The sequence below is a fragment of the Rousettus aegyptiacus genome, unplaced genomic scaffold, assembly GCF_014176215.1.
Source record: "Rousettus aegyptiacus isolate mRouAeg1 unplaced genomic scaffold, mRouAeg1.p scaffold_m13_p_4, whole genome shotgun sequence".
Taxonomy (NCBI): domain Eukaryota; kingdom Metazoa; phylum Chordata; class Mammalia; order Chiroptera; family Pteropodidae; genus Rousettus; species Rousettus aegyptiacus.
This window is the reverse complement of record NW_023416307.1, coordinates 60,381,743-60,407,928: the sequence shown is the minus strand read 5'-3', so window position 1 is coordinate 60,407,928 and position 26,186 is coordinate 60,381,743. Positions and strand designations below refer to the sequence as shown.

The 26,186-nt window shown below is 34.5% G+C and overlaps 2 protein-coding genes and 1 pseudogene across 3 annotated transcripts; 1 reads left to right on the top strand and 2 right to left on the bottom strand.

The window, feature by feature from the left end:
- Nucleotides 1–1,425: 1,425 nt before the first annotated feature.
- On the bottom strand, nt 1,426–25,942 carry NAA50 (N-alpha-acetyltransferase 50, NatE catalytic subunit). 2 transcript variants are annotated; one of them, XM_016150673.2, is made up of 5 exons: nt 25,639–25,942; nt 6,897–7,030; nt 6,353–6,472; nt 5,897–5,963; nt 1,426–4,404 (listed from the first exon to the last, which is right to left on the bottom strand). In XM_016150673.2, the coding sequence occupies exons 1-5, from the start codon at nt 25,644–25,646 to the stop codon at nt 4,227–4,229; spliced, it is 507 nt and encodes a 168-aa protein (XP_016006159.2). In that variant the 5' UTR covers nt 25,647–25,942; the 3' UTR covers nt 1,426–4,226. The 2 variants fall into 2 exon arrangements, with proteins under 2 accessions (XP_016006159.2, XP_016006158.2); XM_016150672.2 differs by having other exon boundaries at nt 6,897–7,033; nt 25,639–25,941.
- On the bottom strand, nt 12,532–12,650 carry LOC118602668 (annotated as a pseudogene).
- On the top strand, nt 13,772–14,035 carry LOC107513705 (acyl-CoA-binding protein-like). The gene has a single exon (XM_036218464.1). The coding sequence runs from the start codon at nt 13,772–13,774 to the stop codon at nt 14,033–14,035; it is 264 nt and encodes an 87-aa protein (XP_036074357.1).
- Nucleotides 25,943–26,186: the final 244 nt, after the last annotated feature.

Sequence of the window (26,186 nt, the reverse complement as noted above, 5' to 3'; positions counted from 1 at the left end):
GATATCCTCTGAAGCTGAAGCTATGATTTATACTTCTTAGATGCTTTATAAATGCAGATGTCTAAAGTTTTTGAGGACGGTGGGTAAAACGGATGATATTCAACTATGTGGCAAATCAGTTTTAGTAAATCAGAAATAGCTAATTCAAAGTTCACAAGTTCCAGTATATTCCCTCCCCAAAAGATATCTTGCCAGTTATTTGTCTTTATCACAATTATAAAATAAACAAGTCATAATTCTTTGAGATTTAAATTCTGGGCTAAGTAGTGATTGCTTCCTACTAACTTCATCCTCCCAACTATTTGAGGCTATGATTCTAAACAAGTTCTACCTAAGAAACTAAGTATTTTAGAGAATTAGAAAAGTTGAGAATTTCTGCCCTAATAACAGATTATTTTGACTTCACGTTCCTGAATGTTGTACCAAGATAACTACACCTAAATAAAATTTGACTCAGACCCTTTTTCCCATATGACTGTTATTTGGCTGTATCATAAACTAGGCCTTAATTCCTGTTGTAGAGCCTTATGAGGAAAATCCAATTCAGGACCCTCTGCCATGATTTCTTCCCTGAAAAATTCTCATAGGCTCACTACTCCAACTCACTGTAGTATCCAGTTTCCAGGAATGTTCAAATCACCAAGCTACAAAAGCACCAATCTGGGAGGCAGATTGGTGTTTACCCCCACCCAACCAAAAACCTAACCATAAAAGCAGGAATTTTTGGAACGATTTCTCTTACATTGTGAAAAAGGATAAAGCGTAATACATCCTAGGCCTCGTTTATAAAACTAAGCCCTTGAGAGAGTAAAAACACAACCTTTCCAACTACCTGCCTTGGTTGTCAACAAAGCCCAATGTTTTTTCCAAGCATTAACATGGAGCTAGGTCCATTGACTCCCATCTTCCAGGATTAATATCCTTGTGTATTCCCCTCTCACACTGTACCACATTATACAGTGGTTGGTCTGTGACCAGTGGGTACAGTGGAATTGTTATCTCACTTCTGAAGATTTCCCAACTCACTCAACTAGTAACCTCCTTCCTCACTAACAACAACAAAAAATTGAATATACGTTACTTTGTAGTCAATGCACACCACTGAGATCAAAGCCTAAAGTGTCAGGTGTTTTTAATAATTATATTCAAAATATAGCAGCAGTAAAATAGCACCTTGGATTTATTTTCCCTCATGAGAACTGAACTGCAGATATTAGGAAGTGTTTCTTATCAAGTTCCAAAAAGTTTAAATTAGGAGGCCATGATTACACTTAGCCTACTTAACTTTTAACTTAGTTCTTAATGATATGTAAAAGTATTTTGAAAATAAAACCGGGCAACAGCAAACAATGACTACATATAGCTGCTGATCTCAGAATTCAACGTAATGCAGGATTTTGAGATTTACCACACTTCACAGATTACTACCAGAACATCACATAAGTTTATTTCAGATGTAACAGCAATGTTAAAATCAACAAGTTTAATTCTTAACTGCACCAAGTAAACTTAGCCATTTAAGTATTTTTAAAGTTATTCCCTCCAAAAAAATGAGGGAGCTTTTCTTTTCCACCCCACATATCATGGTTTCCCAATAGTTCTGTTTTTGGAGGACTTTCAATTGATGAGTAAACTGTTTTGGGGATACTTCAGAATTTCTTTCCCCAAATAAAAACTAATCTGGACAAATTATATATTGCATAGATTTCTCTGCAGATTCTTTCCTTTAGAACCTAAATGCAATTACCAGAGTATAATTTTTACCTATTCACTCCACAGTAAAACCATCTGTCTTGAAAAATATGGATACGTCCTATGATCTTCCAGTTAATAGAACTGTTTTACCTCAATGATAATTTTTATCCTATTTCAAAATAACCAACTCAACATAGGACATTATTTCAGTCTTTACTGACTCACAGGCATATGAACTAGTGCCCAGCTTCTACCTCTTCTAAATCCTCAAGTGGATGGAATTATTTAATACAAGTTTGATATAGGACAACTGACCATTTACAAACATTTATAATTTAGGTTAAAGTCATTGACTAGTGTGGAAAAAGAAACACTATAATAATAGGGAGCCTACACACTCAATTCAAATTTAATATTTTTTCCTCCTTAAATAATATGTACTTAATTGTCATGAGGCAGCTATTCGGTTTTTCAATAACCACATTTAGGGATACATTCATAGGACTGATTAGATAGTCCAGGTGAAATGGTTATAGAAATAGAGGCAGTGTCATCTCAGAAAACTCATTTACATATCAAAATCTATTTTGATATCTGGAAGTTTACAAAAAGGCTGAATTCTTCAAACTAATTATGCCTTCTGTAACTCAAGCACTCTTCTCTTGGCAAGAGCAAGCTGAAGGTAATCCATGAAGGTAAAGGTGCTTAATGCTAAACTTCTAAGCTTAGATTTAGAATGCTGAAGAAACTGGTACCCAAGAAACCAGCATGGTCTTTCTAAATTTTTCCTATCTTAAGATTAAAACCCTATAAACTAATTCATGAACTATCTTCCTTTTTTGTATTATTCTTGGCACTCGATTAAGACTTCTTTTGTACTTTGTACTTTCACATTCTCAAATAAGAACTTAAGATTATAAAATGTGCATAAACATTGTGTAAAATAATTTTGTCATTTAACATATTTGGAGAGATGAAACTTTTATACCAGAATTTACATAAGAGGTTAAATATTATAAATCAACCTTCCTCTTAAAGTCAAACAATAGAATCTTCGAGCTCTGTGCATTGTTTTAAAGTCTAATGAGAACACTTATTGGACCACCAATAATAGCAATCTAGAAATTTTAAATATTGGTGATGGGACTATGGAGGAAAACAATGAAATTTCAGATGCCTCCTGTCTTATAAAGAGTTATCAACCCGTCAAAGCCACTCTTTATGTGCCAGAAAAAATGATCTGGCATTAATCAGTCCTGTCAGTAGGGGAGGTCACAGTGACATTTGTATTATTAACACTTCTAGACTTTTACTTTTCCAAGAACAGAAGCAATATGTTTAACAATTTTCCCTCCCCAAATTCTTAAACTCAATATCATAGGCACAGAATGTAAGCAAATCTGGGATGTTCTCCAACAGATAAGCAATAGCACAGCTACGTTATTCTCAAAAATACTGTCTAGATATTCTTTCCTATAATCAAATGCTCAGTGGCTTCACTTTTAATAGACTGCATTAGCTGACATTAAATGCATTTATTGCGCCACAAGTCCATCTAAGCTTCCTTTTAGGTATATTTTAGTATGTCCAAAAGACAACACCTGCTTCAGGTTTCTTTAGGGGTATTGACCTATAAGGACAAAAACTCCATTTTTAAAGTTAGACTAACTACTGTGGAATTACTGAAGAAAAAATCAGGAGAAAAAAAAAGTAAGTCACAACAAACCTCTTTAGGTCAGTTAAAGGCCATATCTCTAGCTGGGATATTAAAAAAAATTAATCTCACCAGCCCACACTCTAAAAGTTAATGCCACTAATAACAATCGACAGCAGGAAAAAGAATCCTGCTAACAACCAGCCCACTTATTAGCAAAAAGCAGTTTAACTCAAATACTGAGACCAAAGTCTAACACTACCTACCCAAACTGTCCCACCCACCCTCAGTCACCAGCAAGGAAGGAAAAAATAACTGCTTAAAAAAAAAAAAAGCTTAGTATTTCTTATAAGGATAACAATGGTCCAACTCCTGAGACAGTACTCAGAAGGACAATAGGTGGAGTGAAGGCAATGTCAGGGATTAGTATCCCACAAACAGTCTTAAAAAAACCAAAGTACCACAAGCACATTAAACTTGTCTACAATTAGCGAACAAGAATATTGCTACTGCTGCTTTTTGTCTTTTGTAGGCTCTGCCCTTCAATGTGAAAGCAGGACATTAAAAAAAAACTTTAAAAAAATGAAATTGACACCCAAGTTTTGGGGACCATACGTCTTAACTGTGAAATTAAGCTGATCTATACCTTCTTCCTACAATGAAACCACCTCACAAAAATAAAAGAACTAAAACAATCCAAACATGATTAATTTTAAAAGTCCTTGAAAGTATTAAAACTTTTAGAGAAAAGGAAAGGAAAGGAGGAAAAACAAGAACATGGAGGGAGGAAAGCTTTAAAAGAAAGGGGGAAAAAAATCAATGGGCCTCTCTTTTATTTGGCGACAAGCAAGTGCAAGAAAGTTCATTTGTAATCTGTTCAGTTGTCTGTCTTGTGCACATCCGCATTCTGGCCAGAAGGGACTTTGAGGTTTTTCTGCAGCACATGAGCATCTGCCGGCTCTATCCTCTTATAGTAGTTCTTCTTTGTCTCAATAATCTCAAAGCCAAACTTTCTGTAGAAGTCAATTGCCGACTCATTGCTGATCTGGACATGCCTATGATAGAAAAATGTATCAAAGTAAATAACAATAAAATTTCATCAGCTTTTATGTATTCTCCATATAAATTCAAATTGGTTGGAGCTGGAATACTACAGACATTAGTTAGATTCTCTGTACAATTACTAGTCATCGATAAAGGTTAGGTATTCATTTCAGAAAAACTTTTGATGACAGATTCATACTTTTAACCTAGATCTTACATTTGCAAGATAGCTGGTTGAGATGAGGAGACTCAAGGAATAGTGTTTACTTTTATATAATCAGCAAAAGGCAAAGTACATTTTTTATTGCAAGGAGAGAAAAATAATTAGCAAAAGGCAATGTAACATTTTTTATTGCAAGGAGAGAAAAGATTCCTGTAATTAAAAATGAATAACTATGGGGATGATTCAAAGACCATATTAATACATGCAGAAAAAAATGATTAAAAAAATTAAAAATCAGGGTCTCAAATGCCTGAATATATCCTTTCTGACTGATATGAAAACATAGTATTCTTTCAATGGAATATTACTTCGCCATAAGAAGAGATGAAATACTGCCATTTGCAACAACATGGATGGACCTCGAGAAAATCATGCTAAGCTAAATAAGCCACACAGAAAAAGTTGAAAATCACATGATATCACTTATATGTGGGATATAAACCTATAAGCAACAAATGAACAGGACAAACAGAGATTCATGGACATGGACAATAGACTAGTGGTTACCAGAGGGGAGAGGGGAGGAGGGAGGTTGATGGAATAAAGGGGGTCAAACATGCGGTGACAGAAAGAAATCTAACTATGAGAGGTGAATGTGCAGTGTAAATATACATGTGCCTTACTGTTAAAGTGTACAGCTGAACCTGTATTATTGGAGTTCGTTAACTAATGTCACCATAAATTAAAAAAAATTTTTTTTAATGGTATAGTTTGAAAAGAAATAATTTGAGCTTTATCAATTACTCCACAAAATACAATTATAGAACTTAATGTACCCTGCTGTCAAAGTGAAAATGAGAATCTTAATATCTGTATAATAAACAATCCATAGTTGTGATGTTATTCTTGGTTCTTAATCTGAGCTCTCTCAAGCTCTAGTACAGGATCGGCCAGCTATTCTCCGATTTTGATTATTAAACTCTACTACTAATGAGTACATCACTGAGAGACTTGAACAAATTGCAGAGGGCAAACAGATGGCATGAAAAAAGAAAAACAGTAATATTAATGGATTAATTCTTAAATTTAAGAACTGAGTTTTAATCTTGATTTTATCCTCATGACTCCTGCCCCAACGGAATAAAGCAAAACAAGAATGTTTTGTCTCAAGTTCCTTATTTATTTTTAAAACAAAACAATAAAACAACATAACTCCTACCTTCCATGGTGTTTCCAAATGACGATGAAATAAGTGACCAGAATTTAAAATTTCTAGTAAAAATTTCTACTGACAATTTATTAAACTCTTTATTAAATAACAATAACATCATTTTACTTACAGATAGATGTTGTCAAAAGTGCCATCTTTTTCACAGATGTTTAAGACATGATTTAACATTTTAGTTCCTATTAACAAAACAAATAAATAATCTCATAAAAATCAATCTTTACACATCCAGCTGAGTCCTAATAAAATTTATGAGGTAAACACTAGACATACTGATTTTCCAAAATTATGTTCTCTCTACACTACCTACTATATTCAGAATTGCTATCAGAAAAGCAATCTTTAGCCCTTTCAGGTAGAAGGAAAATAGAAAAAGCAAGAGACATAAGTAACAAGTCTATATAGGGCTTCCAAATGAATTATGTTAACAAACAATTACTTTTCACCTCATATAATTCATTAACCATTTCCCAGTATTCCTAAAAGAAATGGATGACTTACTGGGTCAGGAACAGTAACAATGTGCTTATGCTTCTTTGAAGAAATAAGAAAACACAAATAATTTTACCTATTCCTAGCCTTCGGTACGGTGCCAAACATCCTAGTGTCATGATGTACAGTCTCTTCTGATTCTGTGAATGATCCACCCTACAGCATACCGCACCTACTGCAATATCATTGAAATAGGCTGCCATGGAAAACATAAAGATATAAAGTTCGACGGAATAACACATTTTACTGAATCATTTTCACCCTATAAGAACTAAACTGTTGCTATCAACATTAAACGTTATCAGTTATTCTGAGTATCAATAGCCTCAAAAACCTCCTGTGCCATTTTTAGGCATTTAAGTCTCCTCTAAATCCTCTAAAGTAAAGCCAAATATGTGAAACACAGAGGCAAACATTAAATAAAAGATACTTAGCATTTTCTTTTAAAATTCAAATATTTTATGATTTCTCTGAGATTTTTCTCAGAACCTGGATCACTCCCATTTCTTCACTTGTAAAATAAGGAGATTAAATTGGTTAACTCTTTCGGCTCTAATAGTAAAAACTAGGGGTCAAGAACATGAATTAAGAAATGAAGGGAGGAAAAAACCATATTATACCAAGTTTTGCTAGCTCGCCAACCTCCAGCACATCCTTGTAGAACTTGTCATTATAGCTGACTGGAAAGATGACCTGGTTTAATCTCTTCAGCTGTTTAATATTGTGTGGTGTCACATCTCCCAGCTCGATCCGGCTACTGGAACAAACCAAAATGTACTCAATAAAATATAATTAGCTACACTTGTTGAGACTAACATATTAAGACTAACAAAGTCTTTTTTACATGATAAATTCAACCCTTTTCCAGGGACATTATACTCCTATGAAGATTATCATTCATAAACGGATTCTGCCAGCCATTCCATCCAGATTTGACTCTTTTAACTTTATACACTTGTATACTTTTATAGACAAATACAATAAACGATTACAAAAAAGGTAGATAATATTCTATACAAATGCCAAATTTTTCCCTGTAGTTTACAGTTCCAAAAATCTTTAAGACATCTATTACTGACCAAAAAGACTGATGATACTTAATATTGGCAAGGTGGTAGCGAATGGGATTCTGATACTATGCTGCCTGGAATGTCAATAGATAAAATATCTCTTGAGGTCAATCTAGCACTATGTACCAAAAAGCCTAAAAAGTACATCTCCCTTGTCCAAGTAATCCTACTCTAGAAAATTACACACATTCTATTGGAGCCAGTAACCATCGATAAAGTCACATGGGGTGGTAGCCAGAGTCTACATTCCTGGACCCCACCACATAATCTCTGGAAATGGAAGAAGGGAATCCATATTTTAAAAACAAACAACCCTACAAAATATCCCAGTTTGAAAACTACTTACCAAAAATGCAACAGCAGCATTTCTAAGAAAACAAATATAATCAAAACATTGGTCCCAAGGGAAAAAGGATTAAAGCTAAAGTCTCAGATTTATAGTAACAAGGTTGTCTTGCCTATAGAGCTGTCAACAACAGGAGTTTTTACAGTTCAATTTTACTACCGTAAGTTAAAGGCTGATCAAATGTGACTGACAAACTTGAGCAGCATCTACAATTTTTTTTCCTACTACTAGCACTATCATTGGTAAAGTTGCTTATATACATTATTTGCCTTCTTAAAAATCTTGGCAGTGGGTGTTTAAAAAATCAAAATAAGAATGAGTTTAAAAATAAGATAATCTGATGCCAACCAAGCAAATAGAAGATGATGTAGGTCCTACTCATTCATTGCTAGTTCTAGAACACAATGGAACTGGTCAATAGCAGGGAAATACAAACAATACACCATAATTAGTCATTCTCAGAAGGGCACAACATGGGTTTTGAAAACTGTTGGAGACATGACTAAACAAGAATGTCAATCATCACTCTTTTAAAATGGCGAAAGAAAAACAGAAAGTTGTGTGCCCACCAATAGGGGACTGGTTAAAATAAAGCATGATACAAATTATATTAGCATAGAAAGATGGTGCTGACATATTGTTCTGTAGAATGGAAAGTATATTCCAACTATATATGCATATGAAAACTATGACCCAACTTTTGTTAACACATATAAAAAATGTTTGAAAGTGCATTCCATAAGATATGGTCAAAACTGTAGGTAATTTAAAAACAGTATTTTCTAAATGTAAAAATTTAGATAATCAGAAAACAGAATGTATTACAATTCTTTAAACAAACAAACAAAAAACCTGATTACAGACCATTTGCTCATTTGAAACATTAGCCTTCTGCCTCAGTTATTTTATTTTTATGTTGTTTTTTATTTGTGACCAACCATCCTTGCATATCTTGTATGTCATCTTAAAATCTGAGATTTTTAAGATGCAAAAATCTTATTAAAAAAGATTTTTTGTTATATTTTCCAATTTCTATCTACAAGTAAATATAGTTTTCTCCCAAGTATCTGGCAACTAAAATGGATTCCCTTCATGAGATTCATGTCTTTCTTAACTAGGTTACATCTCATTCACAGAACTCCCTTTTTATTAAATCACACCCTAACTTTCTCATCTTTATGGCCAAGAAAATGACATTTCACCCCAAACCTTGTTGATTAAAATCTACTGGGCTCACTTACCCAACAGCTACCACTCACAGGATTTTTATTGGCAGACACTGTTATGCTATAAAATACAGGATTCCTTAAAATACAGAAGTCACATCTTACCTATTTTTTTTTTTTTAAGAATTCCTCCCATTTAGTTAACACATCCATCACCTCACATATTTTTAATTTTTTGGTGAAGACACTTAAGTTCTACTCTCTTAGCAAATTTCAATTAGAGTTAACCATAGTCATCACCATGTTATACATTAGAGCCTCAGACTCTATGTATCTTATAGCTTAAAATTTGTACTCCTTCAACTTCTCCCTATTTCCACAACCCTGGCAACCACTCTTCTACTCTATTTCTGAGTTTGACTTTTTTTTTTTTCCTTCAAATTCCACATATAGTGATACCATGCAGTATTTGTCTTTTTCTGTCTGGCTTATTTAACTTAGCATAATGTTACTCTTCATTTTAGTATAGCACCACAAAGTGAGTGCAGTAATTTCTTTTAACTATAATATAGTTTATTTTGATTATATTTAGAGCACTCCACTTAAAATTACTCCTTGTACTTAAAAGTGATTGAAAACTTACTTTATGAAGTCTAACAGTAAACAATATTAAAAAATACTTAACATAGGAAGTTAGGCTTGTAAATTATAAGTTAAAGAACATGAATTAAAAAAAAATTTTAAGAATGATTTTTAGGTAATAACTAGGCTTCAAGTATAATTTTTAAAAGGATAATAACCAGGTATTTTTTGACTTCATACAGAAGAAAAGGTGGTTAGAGTGCAGTGTGCTAGACTGAATCTAATAAAAGTTAATTACTAATAGTTTCCATTAGGGTAGTGGGCAGACCAAGTCTAAATATAGAACACCATATTGAATCATTAGGGATTAAGCAGCTTCGTCTTTCCCTAATTTAAAAAAAAAATAAATGTCTTCATTAAAAAAAAAGTCTATCATCATGGAAATCACTTCGGAAATGCAAAGAACCTATAAGAATCTCACCAGAAATAAGTTTGATGTACATAGTATTTTAATAGTTTTCTATGGACAAATATATTTTACAACAGAATTGGGATACTATGAATATTGTGTAGTAGTGTTTTAAGGAATTAATCAGGTTTCATTATTAATAGACTGTCAGAATATACTACAAATAGAATTTTAAAATGTCTATTAAATGTAACTGTCAGCAAAATTCAACTTCGAATACAATTTAACTCTCATGAATATGATATGTCTGGTTGAAACAGAATACTTCTGTAATCCTGATCACTTAGCTCTAAATTATTTTAAGATGTGGACATTCTAAATATATCAGAGTAATATCAACAACTTGTAAATATAATTTAGCAAAGAACGTGTGTAGTACCAAAGACACAGAGAGCTATTTAGAAATGTCAAGAAAATGAGAACATTACTTGACTATAAACAATAAGAAAGCTTTTATTTAAAGTTATAAGAATTTATAAATTAAAAATTTTAGTCTCCATTAGAAAAGTAAATAGAGCTTTAAAGAATTCTATTTATGAAGCTAAATTTTCTACAATTCTTATTAACATCAAAGTTGTTTCAATATTTGAACATCCCTGTGCTAATACCTGAAATGCAAAGTTTACATAGTAGAAAATATACACAAAATACAATGTACAAGTAATAGCATATGCATACAAAGTATAAAATAATACTAGAATGTAGGTGATCCTGGGAAAGGTTGTTAGGGATGACTAGGAGTTTGTTCTGTGGGACAGCAAGAAATGCATTCTAAGGAAAAGGTAGAACTTGAACAAAATAGCAATGATGTACTCCCAAAACTATAGGCAATGTAATATGGTTAAACAAAATGTGCTCTGAGTGAATGTGGGAGCTGGGGTTGAAGAGGAAAGACAATTTTCTGAAGGCCTTGCACATCAACACTTGGTGGCTTTCTCTATATACACTTATCTTGGTGACCTCAATCTCATAGCCTTATGGCTTTAATGCTGCCAAGTTCCAAATCTGTCTCTAGCCTAGAGGTCACTCCTAAACTCTAAAGCATCTCTAGTAAACAACTCAAGTTAAACGTATCCAAAACTAGACTTCTGACCTTTCCTCTGAAATGTTTCAACTGCAGCTTTCCCTATCTCACTTGATAGCCTCTCCATCTTTGGCTGCAGTGTATTCTTACCCTCCTTAAGTCTGATCAAATGATACCTCAAGAAAGAATTCTCTGACATACGTTTTTCTTTCCTCGTAGTTTTCCTGATAGGCTTTCTTATTTTGGCCTCAAAGAAAGTTTGTCAGTGTTCCTTCTTGTTCTTTATTGTCAATTTTTGCTTCATGTATTTTCAAGTAATAAGAGCATACATATTTGGGACTGTTATGAGTTGGTGGATCCTTTTGAAATGTCTTTTTGCTGTAATAGTCCTTGTCTCAAAGCCTACTTTGTTCATTAATATAGAAATACCACTTTCTTCTAATCAATGTTGCACAATGTATATTTTGCCATCCTTTTACTTTTTAAACTTTGTGTCCTTATATTTAAAGTGTGTCTTTTGTAAATAGCATATACTTAAGTCTTGTTCCTTTAATCTGACAATTGGAGTATTTAGTCTGTTCAGATTTAGTGTTAATTACTGATGTAGTCTTTCAAGTACGTCAGCAATTTGTATACCGTTAGCTGTTCCTTTATCTTCCAGCTATTATGGGGGGATCAATTTTCTTACTTGGTTAAAACAATTTTTAAAGTTTAAATAAAATTAAATTCACTATTTTGGTGTATAGTTCTGAGTCTTGACAAAGATGTATTACCATGTAGCCACCACGATTACCAAGAAACAGAATACTTCTATCATTCCAAAAATCTACCTCATGACTCTTTGTAGTTCAACTCTACCATCACTCCCAGGCAACCAGTTTTGTTCTCGTTTTGCTTTTTCAACAATGTCACATAAATGGAACCACAAAACACAGCCGTTTGCTTGGCTTCTTTCATTCGGTATAATGTCTTTGGAATTCACCTCACTGTTATATCAACAGTTCATTCTGTTATTGCTGAGCAGTACTCCAGTATATGGATGTCATAGTTCATCCTTTTGTTGAAGGGCATTTGGGTTGTTTCCAGTTTTTGAAGCTTAGGAGTAAAGTTGCTTCAAATATTTCTGTACGGGTTCTTGTGTGAACATACATTTTCATTTTTCTTGAGTAAATACCTAGGAGAGGAAATGCTGAGTCATGTGTTAAGTGTATGATAGTTCCGGTTGTTCTGCATCTAAACCAGTATTCGGCAGTGTTGACTTTTAAAATGTATGCTATTCTAATAGGTGTGTTGTGACATTTCATTGTGCTTTTAAATTGCATGTCCCTAAATAACAAAATTTTGAGCATTTTTCAGGTACTTCTTTGCCATCTATATACCTGGTAAAGGAACTGTTGAAATCTTTTGCCTGTTTTAAAAAACTGGGTTTTCTTACTGAGTTTAAAGTGTTTTATGGATACATGTCCTTTGTAAGCTACATATGCTGCAAATGATTTCTCCATCGGTGGCATTTTTTACTTTTTTTTAGGTGAGACAACCCTTGGTTTACCTCACAGATTGCAAAGATCTTGTCATCTTACAATCCTTTTTATTTTTTACGCCTACAGCCCCTGGTCTTCCTAGGTGGTTTCCCATCCAAGTACTAACCAGGCCCAACCCTGCTTAGCTTCTGAGATCAGACAGGATCAGGCTTGTTCAGGGTGGCATGGCCATAGACTACATTTTTCATTTTCTTAATAGTGTGTTTCACAGAGCAGTAATTTGTCTGCCTTCATCTTCATGTGGTCTTCTGCGTGAGTACTCTCCTCTTCTTATAAAGAGACTAGTCATTAAGAGTTAGGGCTCACCCTGAGTATGACTTCATCTTAATTATACCTGCAAAGACCCTATTTCCAAAGATCACATATGGGGGTTCTGGGTAGACATAAATTTTGGGGGAATACTATTTAAAATCACTATATCTACTAACACCTCACCTCACTTTTAGCCCATTTTGGACTCTTTATCTTAAAAATTAAGGTAATATATTTGTGTTGTTTTAAGCCACTAAGTTTGTAGTGATTTGTTATAGTAGTAATGGAAAACCAACACATTGCTAAACTGTTTTTGAAAGCATCTGCACCATTTACATCCCCATCAGTAACATATTAAGGTTCCAGTTTCTGCACATCCTTGGCAACACTTCTTATTGCCTTTCTGTTTATAGCCATTCTAGTGGTGTGAAGTCATAATCTTATTGGATTTTCATTTCTCTAGTGACAAATGATGCTGAGAATCTTTCTGTATGGTTATTAGCCACTTGTACATTTTATTTGGTGAAATATCTATTTAAATATTTTGTCCATGGTCTAAACCTGGGAGTAAACCTAGAATTTTCACATTAATTCATAAAAAAAAGAATTTCCATTTTAAAATTAGATTGCTTATCTTACTGATTTTTAAGAGTTCTTTATATATTCTGGATATTAGCTCTTTATCATTTATATATAATTTTAATGATTGTGGCTTGTCTTTTCATTTTCTTAACTGTGTACCATATTGACATAAACTGTTATTAATCAGGAAAACTGGGAACTCTCTGTACCATCTTCACAAATGTAAGTCTAAAACTATTGGAACACTAAATTTAAAACTATTCTAAGGTAAGTTTGTTTTTTTAAAAAAGGAAGAGGAATTGACAGGTTAAGAGACCATGAGACATTTCAGCCCATAGCAGTTTGTGGACCCTTTTGGACTCTAATTTGAACAAACATGTGTTTAAAAGACATTTATACACTGCTTCCTGCTCATTGCCGCTTCTGTGAGCTCCCTGGAATCTTTATACCCTACCTTGCCAGCATGTCTCAGGCCAATTTTGACAAAGCTGCTAATGAGGTTAAGCACCTCAAGACCAAGCCAACAGATGATGAAATGTTGTTCATCTACAGCCACTACAAACAAGCAACTATGGGTGACATCAATACAGAATGGCCTGGGATGCTAGACTTCAAAGGCAAGGCCAAGTGGGATGCCTGGAATGAGCTAAAAGGGACTTCCGAAGAAGATTCCATGAAAGCTTATATCAACCACGTAGAAGAACTAAAGAAAAAATATGGAATATAGGAACTGGATTAGGCTGTTAGCCATGCATTTCATATAAATTGATATCATGCCTTGTTTTTCTAATATTGCATATGAAGTGAAGTAATGAAAACCAGTTAACCCTCTTCCTCAGCGTTGTACAGGGTACAGCTCAAACAGATTAGGGACTGAAATGGTTACAGACCTTGCAGACTAGTTTATATTTGTAGATCAATTAAAAGTACGTTTGTTACTTAAAAAAAAAAAAAAAAGACATTTATAAAACGAGAAAAACCAAAGAGACTAGGTATCAGATCATAAGATATTAGGTAAAACAGTATCGTACTTTAAAAAGTCCTTCTACGTTAAAGACTCATAAAAAGTATCTACAAAATGAGATAATACATACCTCAGAGATATTGTTTTCAGTTCCAGATCACCGTAATAAAGCAAATATTGCAATAAAGCGAGTCAATTTTTTTTTGGTTTCCCAGCGCATATACAAATTGTTTACCTGTAGTCTATTAAGTGTGCAACAATATTGTGTCTTAAAGTATATATTTTAATTCAAAAACACTTTTACTATTAAAAAATGCTAACCATCATCTGAGCCTTCAGCAAGCTAAGTCAAAATCTTTTTGCTAGTGGAGGATCTTTATCTTCTTTCAGTATTTAAGGCTGGTTCATCTTTACTGACAATCTGTTGTATATAGTGTAGCCACTTTCATTAATTATCTTAGCTAGATCTTCTGGAAAATTTGCTGCTTCACCTTACACTTCCATGTTAAGGCTTCTTTCTTGAGGCCTCTCTGCTAGCTCAAACTTTCCTTCCGCAGCTTCCTCATCTTTCTCTGCCCTCATACAATTGGAAGATGGTTAGAGCCTTGCTCTAGGTTAGGCTTTGGCTTAAGTGAATATCATAGCTTATTTGATTTTCTATCTAGACCATTAAAACTTTCTCCATATCATCAATAAGGCTGCCTTACTTTCTTATCATTCATGTGTTCACTGGAGTAGCACTTTTAAATTCCTTCTAGAACTTTTCCTTTGCATTTACAACGTGGCTAACGGTTTAGTGCAAGAGGCCTAGCTTTTGTTCTATCTTGGCTTTGGATATGCCTTCTTCACTAAGACATGTGACTCTTCCTTCCACTTAAACACTTAGAAGCTACTGTAGGGCTATTAATTGTACTAGTTTCAATATTGTTGTGTCTCAAGAAATAGGGAGGCCTGAGAAGAGGAAGAGAGGTAGGAGACTGACCAGTTCGTGAAGCAGTTAGAACACACATTAAAAGTTCTCTGTCTTATATGGGCATGGTTCATGGCATCCTAAAAACACAATAGTAACATCAAAGATCACTAATCAGTAATCAAAAATCACTGATCACCATAACAAATAATGAAAAAAGTTTGAAATACTTCAAGAATTACCAAAATGTGATACAGAGATATGAAGTTAGCAAATTCTGTTGGAAAAAATAGTGCTGATGGACTTGCTCAATGCAAGGTTGCCACAAGTCTTCATTTGTAAAGATGCATTATCTGCAAACAATAATAAAACCAGGTATGTCTGTGTGTCAAGGATTTCCTTTGAAATACTCCAGCAAAAAGGGAAAAAAGAAACATATGGGTCAGGCAAAGATGAAATTACATGGAGCTGTACTTACTGGAATTGGATGCATGAGGGCTCATTGAACTATTTTCTTTACTTTTGTATGTGTCTGAAAATTTCCATAACAAAGCATAAAACAAATCTTACTCATTATATAAGGCACTATAAAAGCTACAGTATTTTGTAGTTATGTTAACTTTTATAGCAACTTGGCCTAGGAAAGAACAAAGATGCTATTTCTAATACTAAAACTCATGGCAGAAAGCACTTGATGCCTTATTTACAATTTACTATTTGAAAGAACAAATAAAAGCAGACACAAACTCCAAACATTAAAGAAATTACAACTTCTCAATTTCCAGCTGTTTCAAGCCCTCTGTAGAAGAGAAGGTGAATGAGAGCTGGATGAGAATGAGCCTTCTATTCTGGTACAGACCTCCCCTTCTAAATTCAGCAGTCTCAGGATAGACTGTCATAATCTTTGCCATGTCCTTTTTTTTTTTTTTCATTAAAACTACTATCAGTTTTTCTGTAAGAATAATCATTAAAAAATTATACAATGTAGTTTAAATGCCACCTATTATCATTGGAAGCATGTTGGTGTTAAGTAGATGAAGAGTAGAGGGATCGCACCTAGACTTTTTACATTAATTTAACTCATGAAGAAAGAATTCCCTTTTGTAACACATCACTTTTTGAGAGTTGTTTCCTGCAATATTAAAAAAAAATGCATAATGTACATCCACCAATGTTCATAGTGAGAAGAACATCTAAAAACAGATTTACAATTTTAGGAGTAAAGTACAGGAACCCACAAAGATGTCTGAGAAACAATTTTCAAGAGCAGGGAAAAAATTTGGAGGAGTGTTGCAAAATCCAAGATTGGATTCCAAACCCAGGTATACAATGGAATCACCTTGCCAGTTAAAAATTCAGATTCCCACATTCTACCTTGGAATCTTCACTTCTGTAATTAAGCTTATTATGTTAACCATACAAATTTAACACCCACCTAAACTAATACACTTCACACTGCGTGTGTGTAAATTTCTAAATGTGAGAGATATAGATGCTAAAGATGGACATTGAGAAATGGAATAGGTTATTGGAAAAAAATATGCTATATGATTAGAGTGGATTTCACATAAATGTTAATCATTTCCCCTGTGCAAGCAGTATAGTATGCTACACTATAGCTTTGATGTATGTGGCATGCGTAGTATGGAGCTGTGTCCCAAACTCAAACCGGCCTGACTCAAAACCTGAATTGTTAATCACTGCACTGTTTACTTACTTCGGAAAATATTTCAATATAAGTTAACAATGTAGACTATCATAATTTACGAATTTAAGACCTCTACTTTGTAGCTAAACCCTAAAATCCTGGACTAAAAGTTAAATCAGCTATGTGACCACATCTATTTGACTCAACAGTTTTTTTAAAAAAAATTAAGTTGGTTGCTAAAATTTAAATCTTCAGATTTTACAAAAAGCTTATACTTCTCTTGTTTTGCTCATTTAACCTTATCGGCTTCATTCCAGCTTCCTGATACTAGAGTTTATAAGCCTAACTATAACAAACTGAAGATAGTAGACACTAAATTATTCTCTTAGTTGAAGTAAATTGATGAGACTTGCATTTTCATACTCAAGCTTTTAGACTAAGGATCCAAAACAGACTGATACAGCAAAAGTGCCCACAGAAATGTGTACCAAGTCCTTAGATCTGGAAAACAGCTACTTGCCTATTTTATTGAATCCATTAACCACCTGTGTCAGCACCACAAGATTAGTCTGTTACTGAGTCAAATATATAATCTTTTGAGATTGGAATATGGCAGTAGGAAACGTTTACCCTTGGCTTATAAAAGCAGCCGTGTGAGAAAATAAGATAATACATGTTACGTATTTAGCACAGCAATATCAGATAAATACTTGAAATGTTTTTAACTATTAAAGGTAATGTCAATTATGCCCATAAATGTAAAAACAAAATTTAGTGGTAATATTCTACAAGACCACAAGATGGAGATATGACTACACAAAAGTAATCTTTCTCTACAAACTCTGCCTTGTCGTACAGCAAAAAAAAAAAAATGAAGTACAGAGAAAGCTTAAAGCCTAACCATTTATACTTTAGATAAGTATCAAGTGTACCTTGGCATAAATTTTAATTGCTTAGTCACTTCTTGTGCAGAGTGTTTAATCTGCCTCTATCTATAAATTTCCATTATGGTGCAAGATCAGCCACACCATATGACTTCCCTAAAGGAATCATCTTTACTTCTAAGACCCTTAATGTGACTGATGGGTGCTCTGTGATGTCATCTAGATTTTACAGCAGTTTCTCAATCTTGGTACTACTGATATTTTGGGCTGGATAATTCTTTGTTGTGAGGGGCTTTCCAGAGCATTGTAGGATGTTTAGCAGCATCTTTAGCCTCTACCCACTAGATGCCAGTACCCATGCCACCCCATCATGACAAGCAAAAATGTCTCCAGACACTACCAGTTTTCTGAGGTGGGGCAGGAGGTGTGCTCCTGGTTGAAAGTCAGTGTTTCAGAGGGTTAGCAGGTATCAAAAAAGTAGTGGTGGGTGGATCAGCTCTCTATGCTGTGTGACTGCAAGTATCAGATGTAAAAAACTTTTAGCAATCATTTGGTTGGGTACTAGAAGTGCTAAACATACACATGGGACACAATCAACTCAAGGTTATAACCTAAAAATAATAATATTCTTCTTTGAAATAATAATATTCTTCTTATGTTTAGTACTAGAAGTGCTAAACATACACATGGGACACAATCGACTCAAGGTTATAACCTAAAAATAATAATATTCTTCTTTGAAAAAATTTTCATGACAATCCATAGTTCTATTAGGAGAGTTCCTTCCCAGCTCTGGTTTTTCCCTTACTAACACCTAAATTTGATGTTTTTACTTCCAAATCTCTGAATCTAAGCACATATTTATTTCCAACCATTTTCAAATGGTTATCGCTACAGGAATCTCAAATTCAAAACATCGAAAACAGAATTCATCCGCTATGGGAAATGAGAACATCTCATTTCTATCTTTTCATTCATCCAATACAAAAATTTAGTTTTAGATGTATTCTAATGTCTCACTTCAATCTGTTAATTCTGCTTCCAAATATCTTCATAACCTGTTCCTGTAGCTTTTTAGCAGTATGGTTTAGGCCATTTCAGTCCAAGATCTATAGCCTAAGGAAGGAGAATAATATCAGAGCCAAGGGAAGCCAACACAATGGAGTCAGAATAATCTTTCTAAAATATAAATCTGATCAATTCTCTGCTTAAAAAATTTCAATAGCTACAAATAACCTACCAAATGAAATTCAAATAGCACTGTATATAACGCCCTGATCACTTAGCTGTGGCCACTGAGCTAGCCTTACTTTCCTCTCCCATTGTTTTTTGGCCATATAAAACTACTCAAAGATCTCAAAACTCATCAAACTCTCTTTTCCTCTTGGCTCGCCTCTGTATGGTTTTTTTTTTTTTAATTAGAATATATATACTATACCTACAGATACATTAGTAGACAATACATACCGTTTTAATGCGATTTTGAGTTTTAAATGAGATTTATTGCCTGGCAGTACAGTAGGCATTAAACAGGATATGTATTAGGTAACTATATAAAAAATAAAATTGCCATGAAGGGGAAGAATGAGAGAACAATTCAAATATGATTCCAAAGTTCTGTTTCTTGGTATCACAAATAGAGCTGACAGAGACCAGGGATGGCAAACATGTGACATATATGCCACAGTAGTCATGGTAGATATTAATAATCAACAATATTACTTTTATTTTTCAGTCTGAGAACTCATCAAAGCTATTGACAGATTACATACTGATAAGATAGGTTCTATCAACAGACTAGAACTTGTAACTAAATTAGAATACTTGGTTGTTCTTGTTCAGGATAACATTATTCTTTTTAAAGATAAAGAAACCAACGCCTGGGTCAAGAAACTTATTGATCCTACTGCAAACTATCAGTAGTACACTGAATTATAAAAAAGTGGTTACTTTTAGTTCAATTATTTTTGGATTATAGTAAGTCTCCTTTATGAAGATAAATGATGCTATAAATAATAAACTATAAGGGATGAGAGGGGGAAAAATATACCTTAGGTTTCTGAAAAGAGAAATGTTTAAAATGCTTCTAAGTACAAAATATTTTCCTTGCTTACCATAGCTTAACAAGCTCCACCTGTAAAAATTTTTTCAAATGATCTGAGTCCTAAACTAACATCATTCTGACAATATTTACTAATTTTAACGTTTCAGTCCATTTTTTAGTGAACATTATCTTTGCTTTGTAATTTGAAGTAAAAATGCAATCAATATTCAAATTAAAAACTGGTTAAATTATACAAGTAACAGGTCAGTCAGTTTTTTTTTTTTTTAAAGGCAATAAAAAAAAAAAAAAAACCATTTACCTAGTCAGCAAAGTAAAACTAGCATTAAGGCTATATGTGAATATTTCCTCAAAACCAACCTATAAAGAAACTAGTTATTTCTATCATTTTACAAATGCTTGCCACTTATCCCAGACAAAGATAATTTATACCACTCATGGCTGAAATGGCAGCCACAATGTCTTCCTCCATTTTCTTAAGGTTTTTCCCAGTGGTCCTACCCTTCTCCATCAGCTCTTGGAGAAGGGCACTCTCATACACTGCTGGTAGTATAAATTACTACTATCTTTCTGGAGTCAACTTGGCAGCAAATATCAGAGCTTTAAAAATGCCAGTACCTTCAGATCCAAAAAAAATCACTTCTAGGAATTATGCAAAAGAAATAATTTAGAATGTGTTCAGTAGTTTCACAAATAAGCATTCTCTACAGCACTATCGAGGACTGAGAGGTGAGAAGCCTCTGGACTTGGAAGAGTTTTTTTTCTCTCTTAAGAATAGCTTCAGCAATGGCAGAGGCAACATACAGATCGCAGTAGATCAAGAAAGGCAAATAAATACTTCCAATTATTCCTTCCTTATCCACAGCAGACAAGGATTACCATATTTTAATCTAAAACCAGGAACTCACACAGTGTTATGTATCAATAAAGCTGGAAAAAAATATTTTCCTGATCATATTACTTTAGTTTTAAATCCTGTAAATATAGTAAGCAGAACTTTTCAACGGTATCCAAAAAAAAAAAAAAAAGAAAAAAAGGGATATTATAAAGATACATATTTTACTTCCTACTGTTATTTGGATCCAAGCTATATATCAGTAAGATTCCTTCTAAGACTCTTCAAAACAAATTATCCTATCCTACTGCTGTTGCATCCCTAACCAAGCATTATTCTTTAAATCAGCTTTCTGTGTAACACTGATATTGAAGAATACTTAAGTATAAAAGCAAGTCAAGCCAACTTAATAATAAAAAAATAAATAAAACAAAACCAGGAGTGGCCTCAGAATCTTTCACCACAGAGGGATAAAGAGCCACACACCTTCTAGTAGCCCCAGTTGAAACATTTACCATCTGGGAACTAAATCCTAAGGGAAGAGATTATGTTTCACACAAATTTGTTTTTTGGGGGTCTAGCACAGCATTGTCCAATAAAAATATAATTTGAGTCACTTATGTAATTTCTAATTTTCTAGTATCTACATTAACAAACCAAAAAGACAGGTGAAACCATTTCCACATGTAATCAAAATAAAAATGACTCTTTTACTTTTTCTTAAATCTTTTTTCATACCAGTGGTATTATATTTATAGCTCATCTCAATCCAAATATTAATTTTCATTGGGAATATTTGATCTATATTTATATTTCATAAAATTTACAGTAGATCTACATATCCAGGTTGTTCTAAACATACTTAAAAATTGTTCGACCACCAACTTTGAGTATGTTTTTAATTTTTAATTAAAATTTTAAATTCAGTTCCTCAGTTATCACTAACCACATTTCAACAGTTCAACTGTAACTTAGTCAATAATTTATTGGACAGGACTAACATTTTGTCAATAATTTACGCACTGAATGAATATAAATAGATGACGGAAGAGAAGAGGTTAAGAGAAAGCAGTGTTTCATGATAGTGCAATTACATAATTTTGTTCTTATTAAACTATAATCCATACACTTCTCATTTCTTTGATGGAAAGGAAGTTTCTACTGGTTACTACTGGTATTCTAATGGTTTATGTAGAACATGCCTTAAAAAAAAAAAAACCATTTAAGTAATTGAGAAGATGTATCTTTTCAGATGGCACAAAGGTGAAACCATAGTTAATATCTAGAAGAGAAAATCTGGAGTCAAAAGAATTTGCAACAGACCAAAATAGAGTAGCAAAATGTTAGTTTGCTAGACCAAACTAACATCGGAATTATGTTATTGGTTTGGTCTAGCAAAAAGATGTTAGTTTGGTCTAGCAAAAGCACTGGCTTTAAAAGAAAATGCTTGACAGGGATGCCATTAAAAATATTTTCCAACCCAGAAAATTTTGATTATTCTTTGTTTTGTTCAGAACTTTACTAACGTTGCTACTATACTGGTAGCAAATATGCTTTCTGAATTATACAATGATTCTATTCATAGAGAGATGCAGACATCTAATCTTATGATTTACAGTATAGTTGTGCCTGATCATTTACACTGAAATATATTATAGTTTCCTTTTATTTTTCCTCTACATTAGTGGGGACATTACATATATTTTTAATTGTGGTACAGGTAGGCTACATATGAATTCATCTCAACATAGCAAGCTAGAGTCAATACAAAGTATTTGTTAAAATCCAACATCTCAATCAACATCTTACAAATTATTGGCTTCATAAAAGCAAGAAGTATGAATGACAGGTTTACAAATGTTCCTGAATTGTTCTGGCCTTGGTGGCTTTGTTTGTTTGTTTTTCTAAGAAAACCAGCAATAAAACCTTTTAAAAACCCTGTTTTATTGAAGTGAAAGATATAAGAGCACAAATCTTGTTTACAGCTCATTATTAAAATATCTCTTCTGCTACATAATGAACACCCAAAGTAAATATACAGAATATTAATAGCACTTTAAAAACTCCCTTGCGCCCTTACTAGCCTATAAGCTGTCAAAGGTAACCACTGTTCTGAGTTCTTCAACATATTTGTTTCTGACTACAGGATATTATAGTTTACCATTTCAATTACTGGACTACAGTGTTTTATATACCAGTTGTATTTTCAATGTCTACTTTCTCATCTTTATTTTGTGCACATGTATTCACATCCTGTTAGACATTTTTATTAGACCTAATTTTTACTATACCACTTAGTATAAATAAAGAATAAATGGATTCAGTTTTACTTTCCATTATATTGACTCATTACATTGCCATTCTCAGTGATGGCTGTGTACAGCATATCTTCTTGCTTGAATATGTCACCTTCCCTAGAGAGGAACAACAGATAAAAATACTCAGCTTATCACCCACAAATCCGACCTACAATGTTCCTAGTTCATAAAAACAAGCAACCTCAGTACCAAGGAAGTAACATCTCATAACATATCTCAAATTTCTACACCACACATATAAATACATGCAGTAATTAAGAACTGCATACTTATCTACTACCGTGGAAAGGCAAGGCAAATACGTGCCAATACAATGGAATGTCTTACTGCTACTAACAATAAAAAGTGAAAATGTGAAGAAAAAAACAGGTAAAATAGTAACTTTAAAGTTTCAAATGGTAAGCAAAATAAGCAACAATGTAAATATTTAAATAGATGATTTAGTTGGGAATTTTGCATGTTTCCGATTTTAGACAGTTCTACTCTAGACAGTTCTATTCGACTTACATTTCAGTTAGCTCAATATACAACAAAACGCTTAAACAAATAAAATTCCAAACAAAAATCACTGTTTCATTTTCACAGGCCTTTCCAAACTGAGAGGCAGGACTACTATAACACTACTGTACTGTGAATGGTGATACAAGTCTTTGAACTTGAGGACCTTAAAATCTTTTAAATACATCTATTGTTTTCATTTCTTCACAGTTTTAAATACAAGACTCAGAAATGGGAAAAAAAAAAAAACTTTAAATTCCCATCTTACCTGGGAGTTAGTTTATTGTAAAAGTTAAAGGAACTAACTCTGGGAAATCATTTTAAAAGTTCACCACTAAGAACACAATTTTAAGCTCCCAACCATAAGAAGTGATAGGAACTAGGCTTAACGACTCATTTCAGGCATAGCTGATGACATGAAGTAGATTCAATAGTGACAAATCTCTAAATTTGGCCAGTTCCTCTAAATTTCACTTATTTCTGGGTATTTGCCTCCATTAAGTTGTTACACATAAATAACCATTTAAAATAAAATGATAACTGACTACCTCACGAGTATATTAACTAAAGGTAGATTCTGCATATCACTATGTGAGACTCCATTTCTATTGCCAAGTTAGGTAACAACAGAAAGCGAGACTAGGCTAAATGAAAGATTTTGGATTTAAACATACATAATTTCTTTGAGGCCCTCCTTTATAAATCCGTGCACAGTCTCAACACTGGAACTCTCCACTTTCATTTTTATTTAACAGAACAAGACAAATAAGGATTGAATGCTCGAGAGAATACAAAAATGAGTAAGAGACAGCACCCATAGTCAAGGAAAAGAAAAAAATAATTCTGCCAAATTATATTTGGTCATATACAAAACAGTCAAACTTCCTAGGTCATGATTCAAACGCAGCAAATACTTCTCATACCCCTCAGTTGGTATCCTGGTTCTAATTCTTTAGCTATCTGATGTGAAATAATGCAAGTACTGTGAAAAGTTTCTTCTTGATTTCGAAACTTTAATTACAAGACATATGATTCAATATTAAAATGAATTTCCAATATTTAAAGCAAAATGAGAGGAAGGGATCACATTACAGAGCTAAGGTAAAATTAAACTTTGTACCTCTTTTGCGACCTCAAACACATAAACACACAGAAATAATATTTAGACCCTGCGTTAGGCAGTATGAAATTACTTCAAAGACTCACTTCATCCTCAAAAGGGTCACCGAATAGTTTGAAAAGCTTCACTATTTCAAAACTTAGTTACAATTCTTTAAATGACATGCTATAAAAGAAAAACGCAAGCATCTCAGAAAGCTGTTAGCATTGATAAGATTCCATTTCTTCCTCTAAGGAGGGTAGAGGCAAATTCCCAAACGGCCAATTTAGGAGATATTTTAAAACGTTGTGCTATGTAATTAATATTTTAAAAGTATGTAATTTTATAGTAAGGTGACAATTATCCAAGTGGAAACAGTCGAACCAAAATAATCCCTAATTTTATTCATGAGGGCAACTAAAAAAATACTAATTGCCAATAACCTGAAGAAAGCTTCGTAGTAACTAAGGACCCCCTCACACAGTACAGGGGCAATACTAAACTACTGGAGCAATAGCTCCACCTACTGATCAACAATACTTCCTTAAACATTTTGGCACCCCAAGTCTACACTGATCACGCTCTCTCCCCCTCCTCCACTCGCTCTGACCCAACCCAAATCCAGTTGAGTCACTAGCTCTTAATACTCATCTCCCTGCTCTTTATTCCAATTTCGTCTCCCTCTAGAAGGTTCTGCGCGACTCGCAAATGTGAATAAAACTGAAAGGAGACAAACACCAAGGTTCCCAGTGTAGAGCCTTGATTTGTAGAGGACAACCAAATCACTCCACTTGAAGTGGCGGGTCAGGGGTGTCTCAGCCCTTCGTTCCAGGGTAGGAGACCCCAGGCGCCTCACACGGAGCTTTTCCCTGTTGCCCCACTCCGCTGCTAGTCTCCACTCAACACACACTCGTCCTCCCGGCCGAAATCCTGGGTTCCGGGTGTCTTACCTCTGTTAGCCTTTCATCCCGCCAACTGCCCGAGCTGAGCCTCCGCCCCCTTCGTGATCTGAGAAGCCCAGAATCTCCCACTGCTAGGTCTTCGCCCAGTCTCCCCTCCTCTTCAACCCCTCTCCCCTGACGGGCGGGCCCTGTCCGGCTGCCCTTCCTCACCCTTTCATCTTCCCTGCCTGCTGAGGCCGTTGTTACCACCGATATCAACGCCGTTGTCGTCGCCGCCCTGAGCTCTCAGCGACCTGAGCTCGGGCCACTCAACCTCACAAGCCGGCCTCCCAGCCTAGGGCAGGGAGCTGAGCGGGTTACAGAGGCCACGAGAGTGGAGCGCGGCCCTGCGTCTCCGGAGGGGGCGGGAGTCTCTCCCGCCGCCGCACTGATGCCGCCGCTTCTGCACACGTGCACACGGGGCACTTCACTCCCGCCCGCCACCGCCAGCCAGACCCGCCGCCGCACTGTGACCTTTCACCCCGCCCCCTCTGCGCGCCGGCGCGTCGGCCGCCTCACGCGCAGCCGCATTGCTGGCCTCCGCGCACCCTTCCCCCTCCACTTCAGGACCTCCATCTTTCTACGGGACTGTGTCTTCTAGCGTCATCTTCCTCCTCCTATCCCTAACGACGCTACTTGTGGGGTTGGCTCGGTAGGCCCTGGGGGTAAAATCTGGACTTTTCCGTGCCTCCCTCACCTCTCTTACGTCAGTAAGATCA

What these genes read in the sequence shown, in the direction of transcription:
- LOC107513705 (XM_036218464.1), top strand. Translation starts at nt 13,772, where the DNA reads ATGTCTCAGGCCAATTTTGACAAAGCTGCTAATGAGGTTAAGCACCTC.
- NAA50 (XM_016150672.2), bottom strand. An exon ending in TGGCGAGCTAGCAAAACTTG is followed by an intron (nt 6,473 to 6,896) that starts GTATAATATGGT and finishes TTTCCATGGCAG; the next exon opens with CCTATTTCAATGATATTGCA. An exon ending in GTACCGAAGGCTAGGAATAG is followed by an intron (nt 5,964 to 6,352) that starts GTAAAATTATTT and finishes TTTTGTTAATAG; the next exon opens with GAACTAAAATGTTAAATCAT.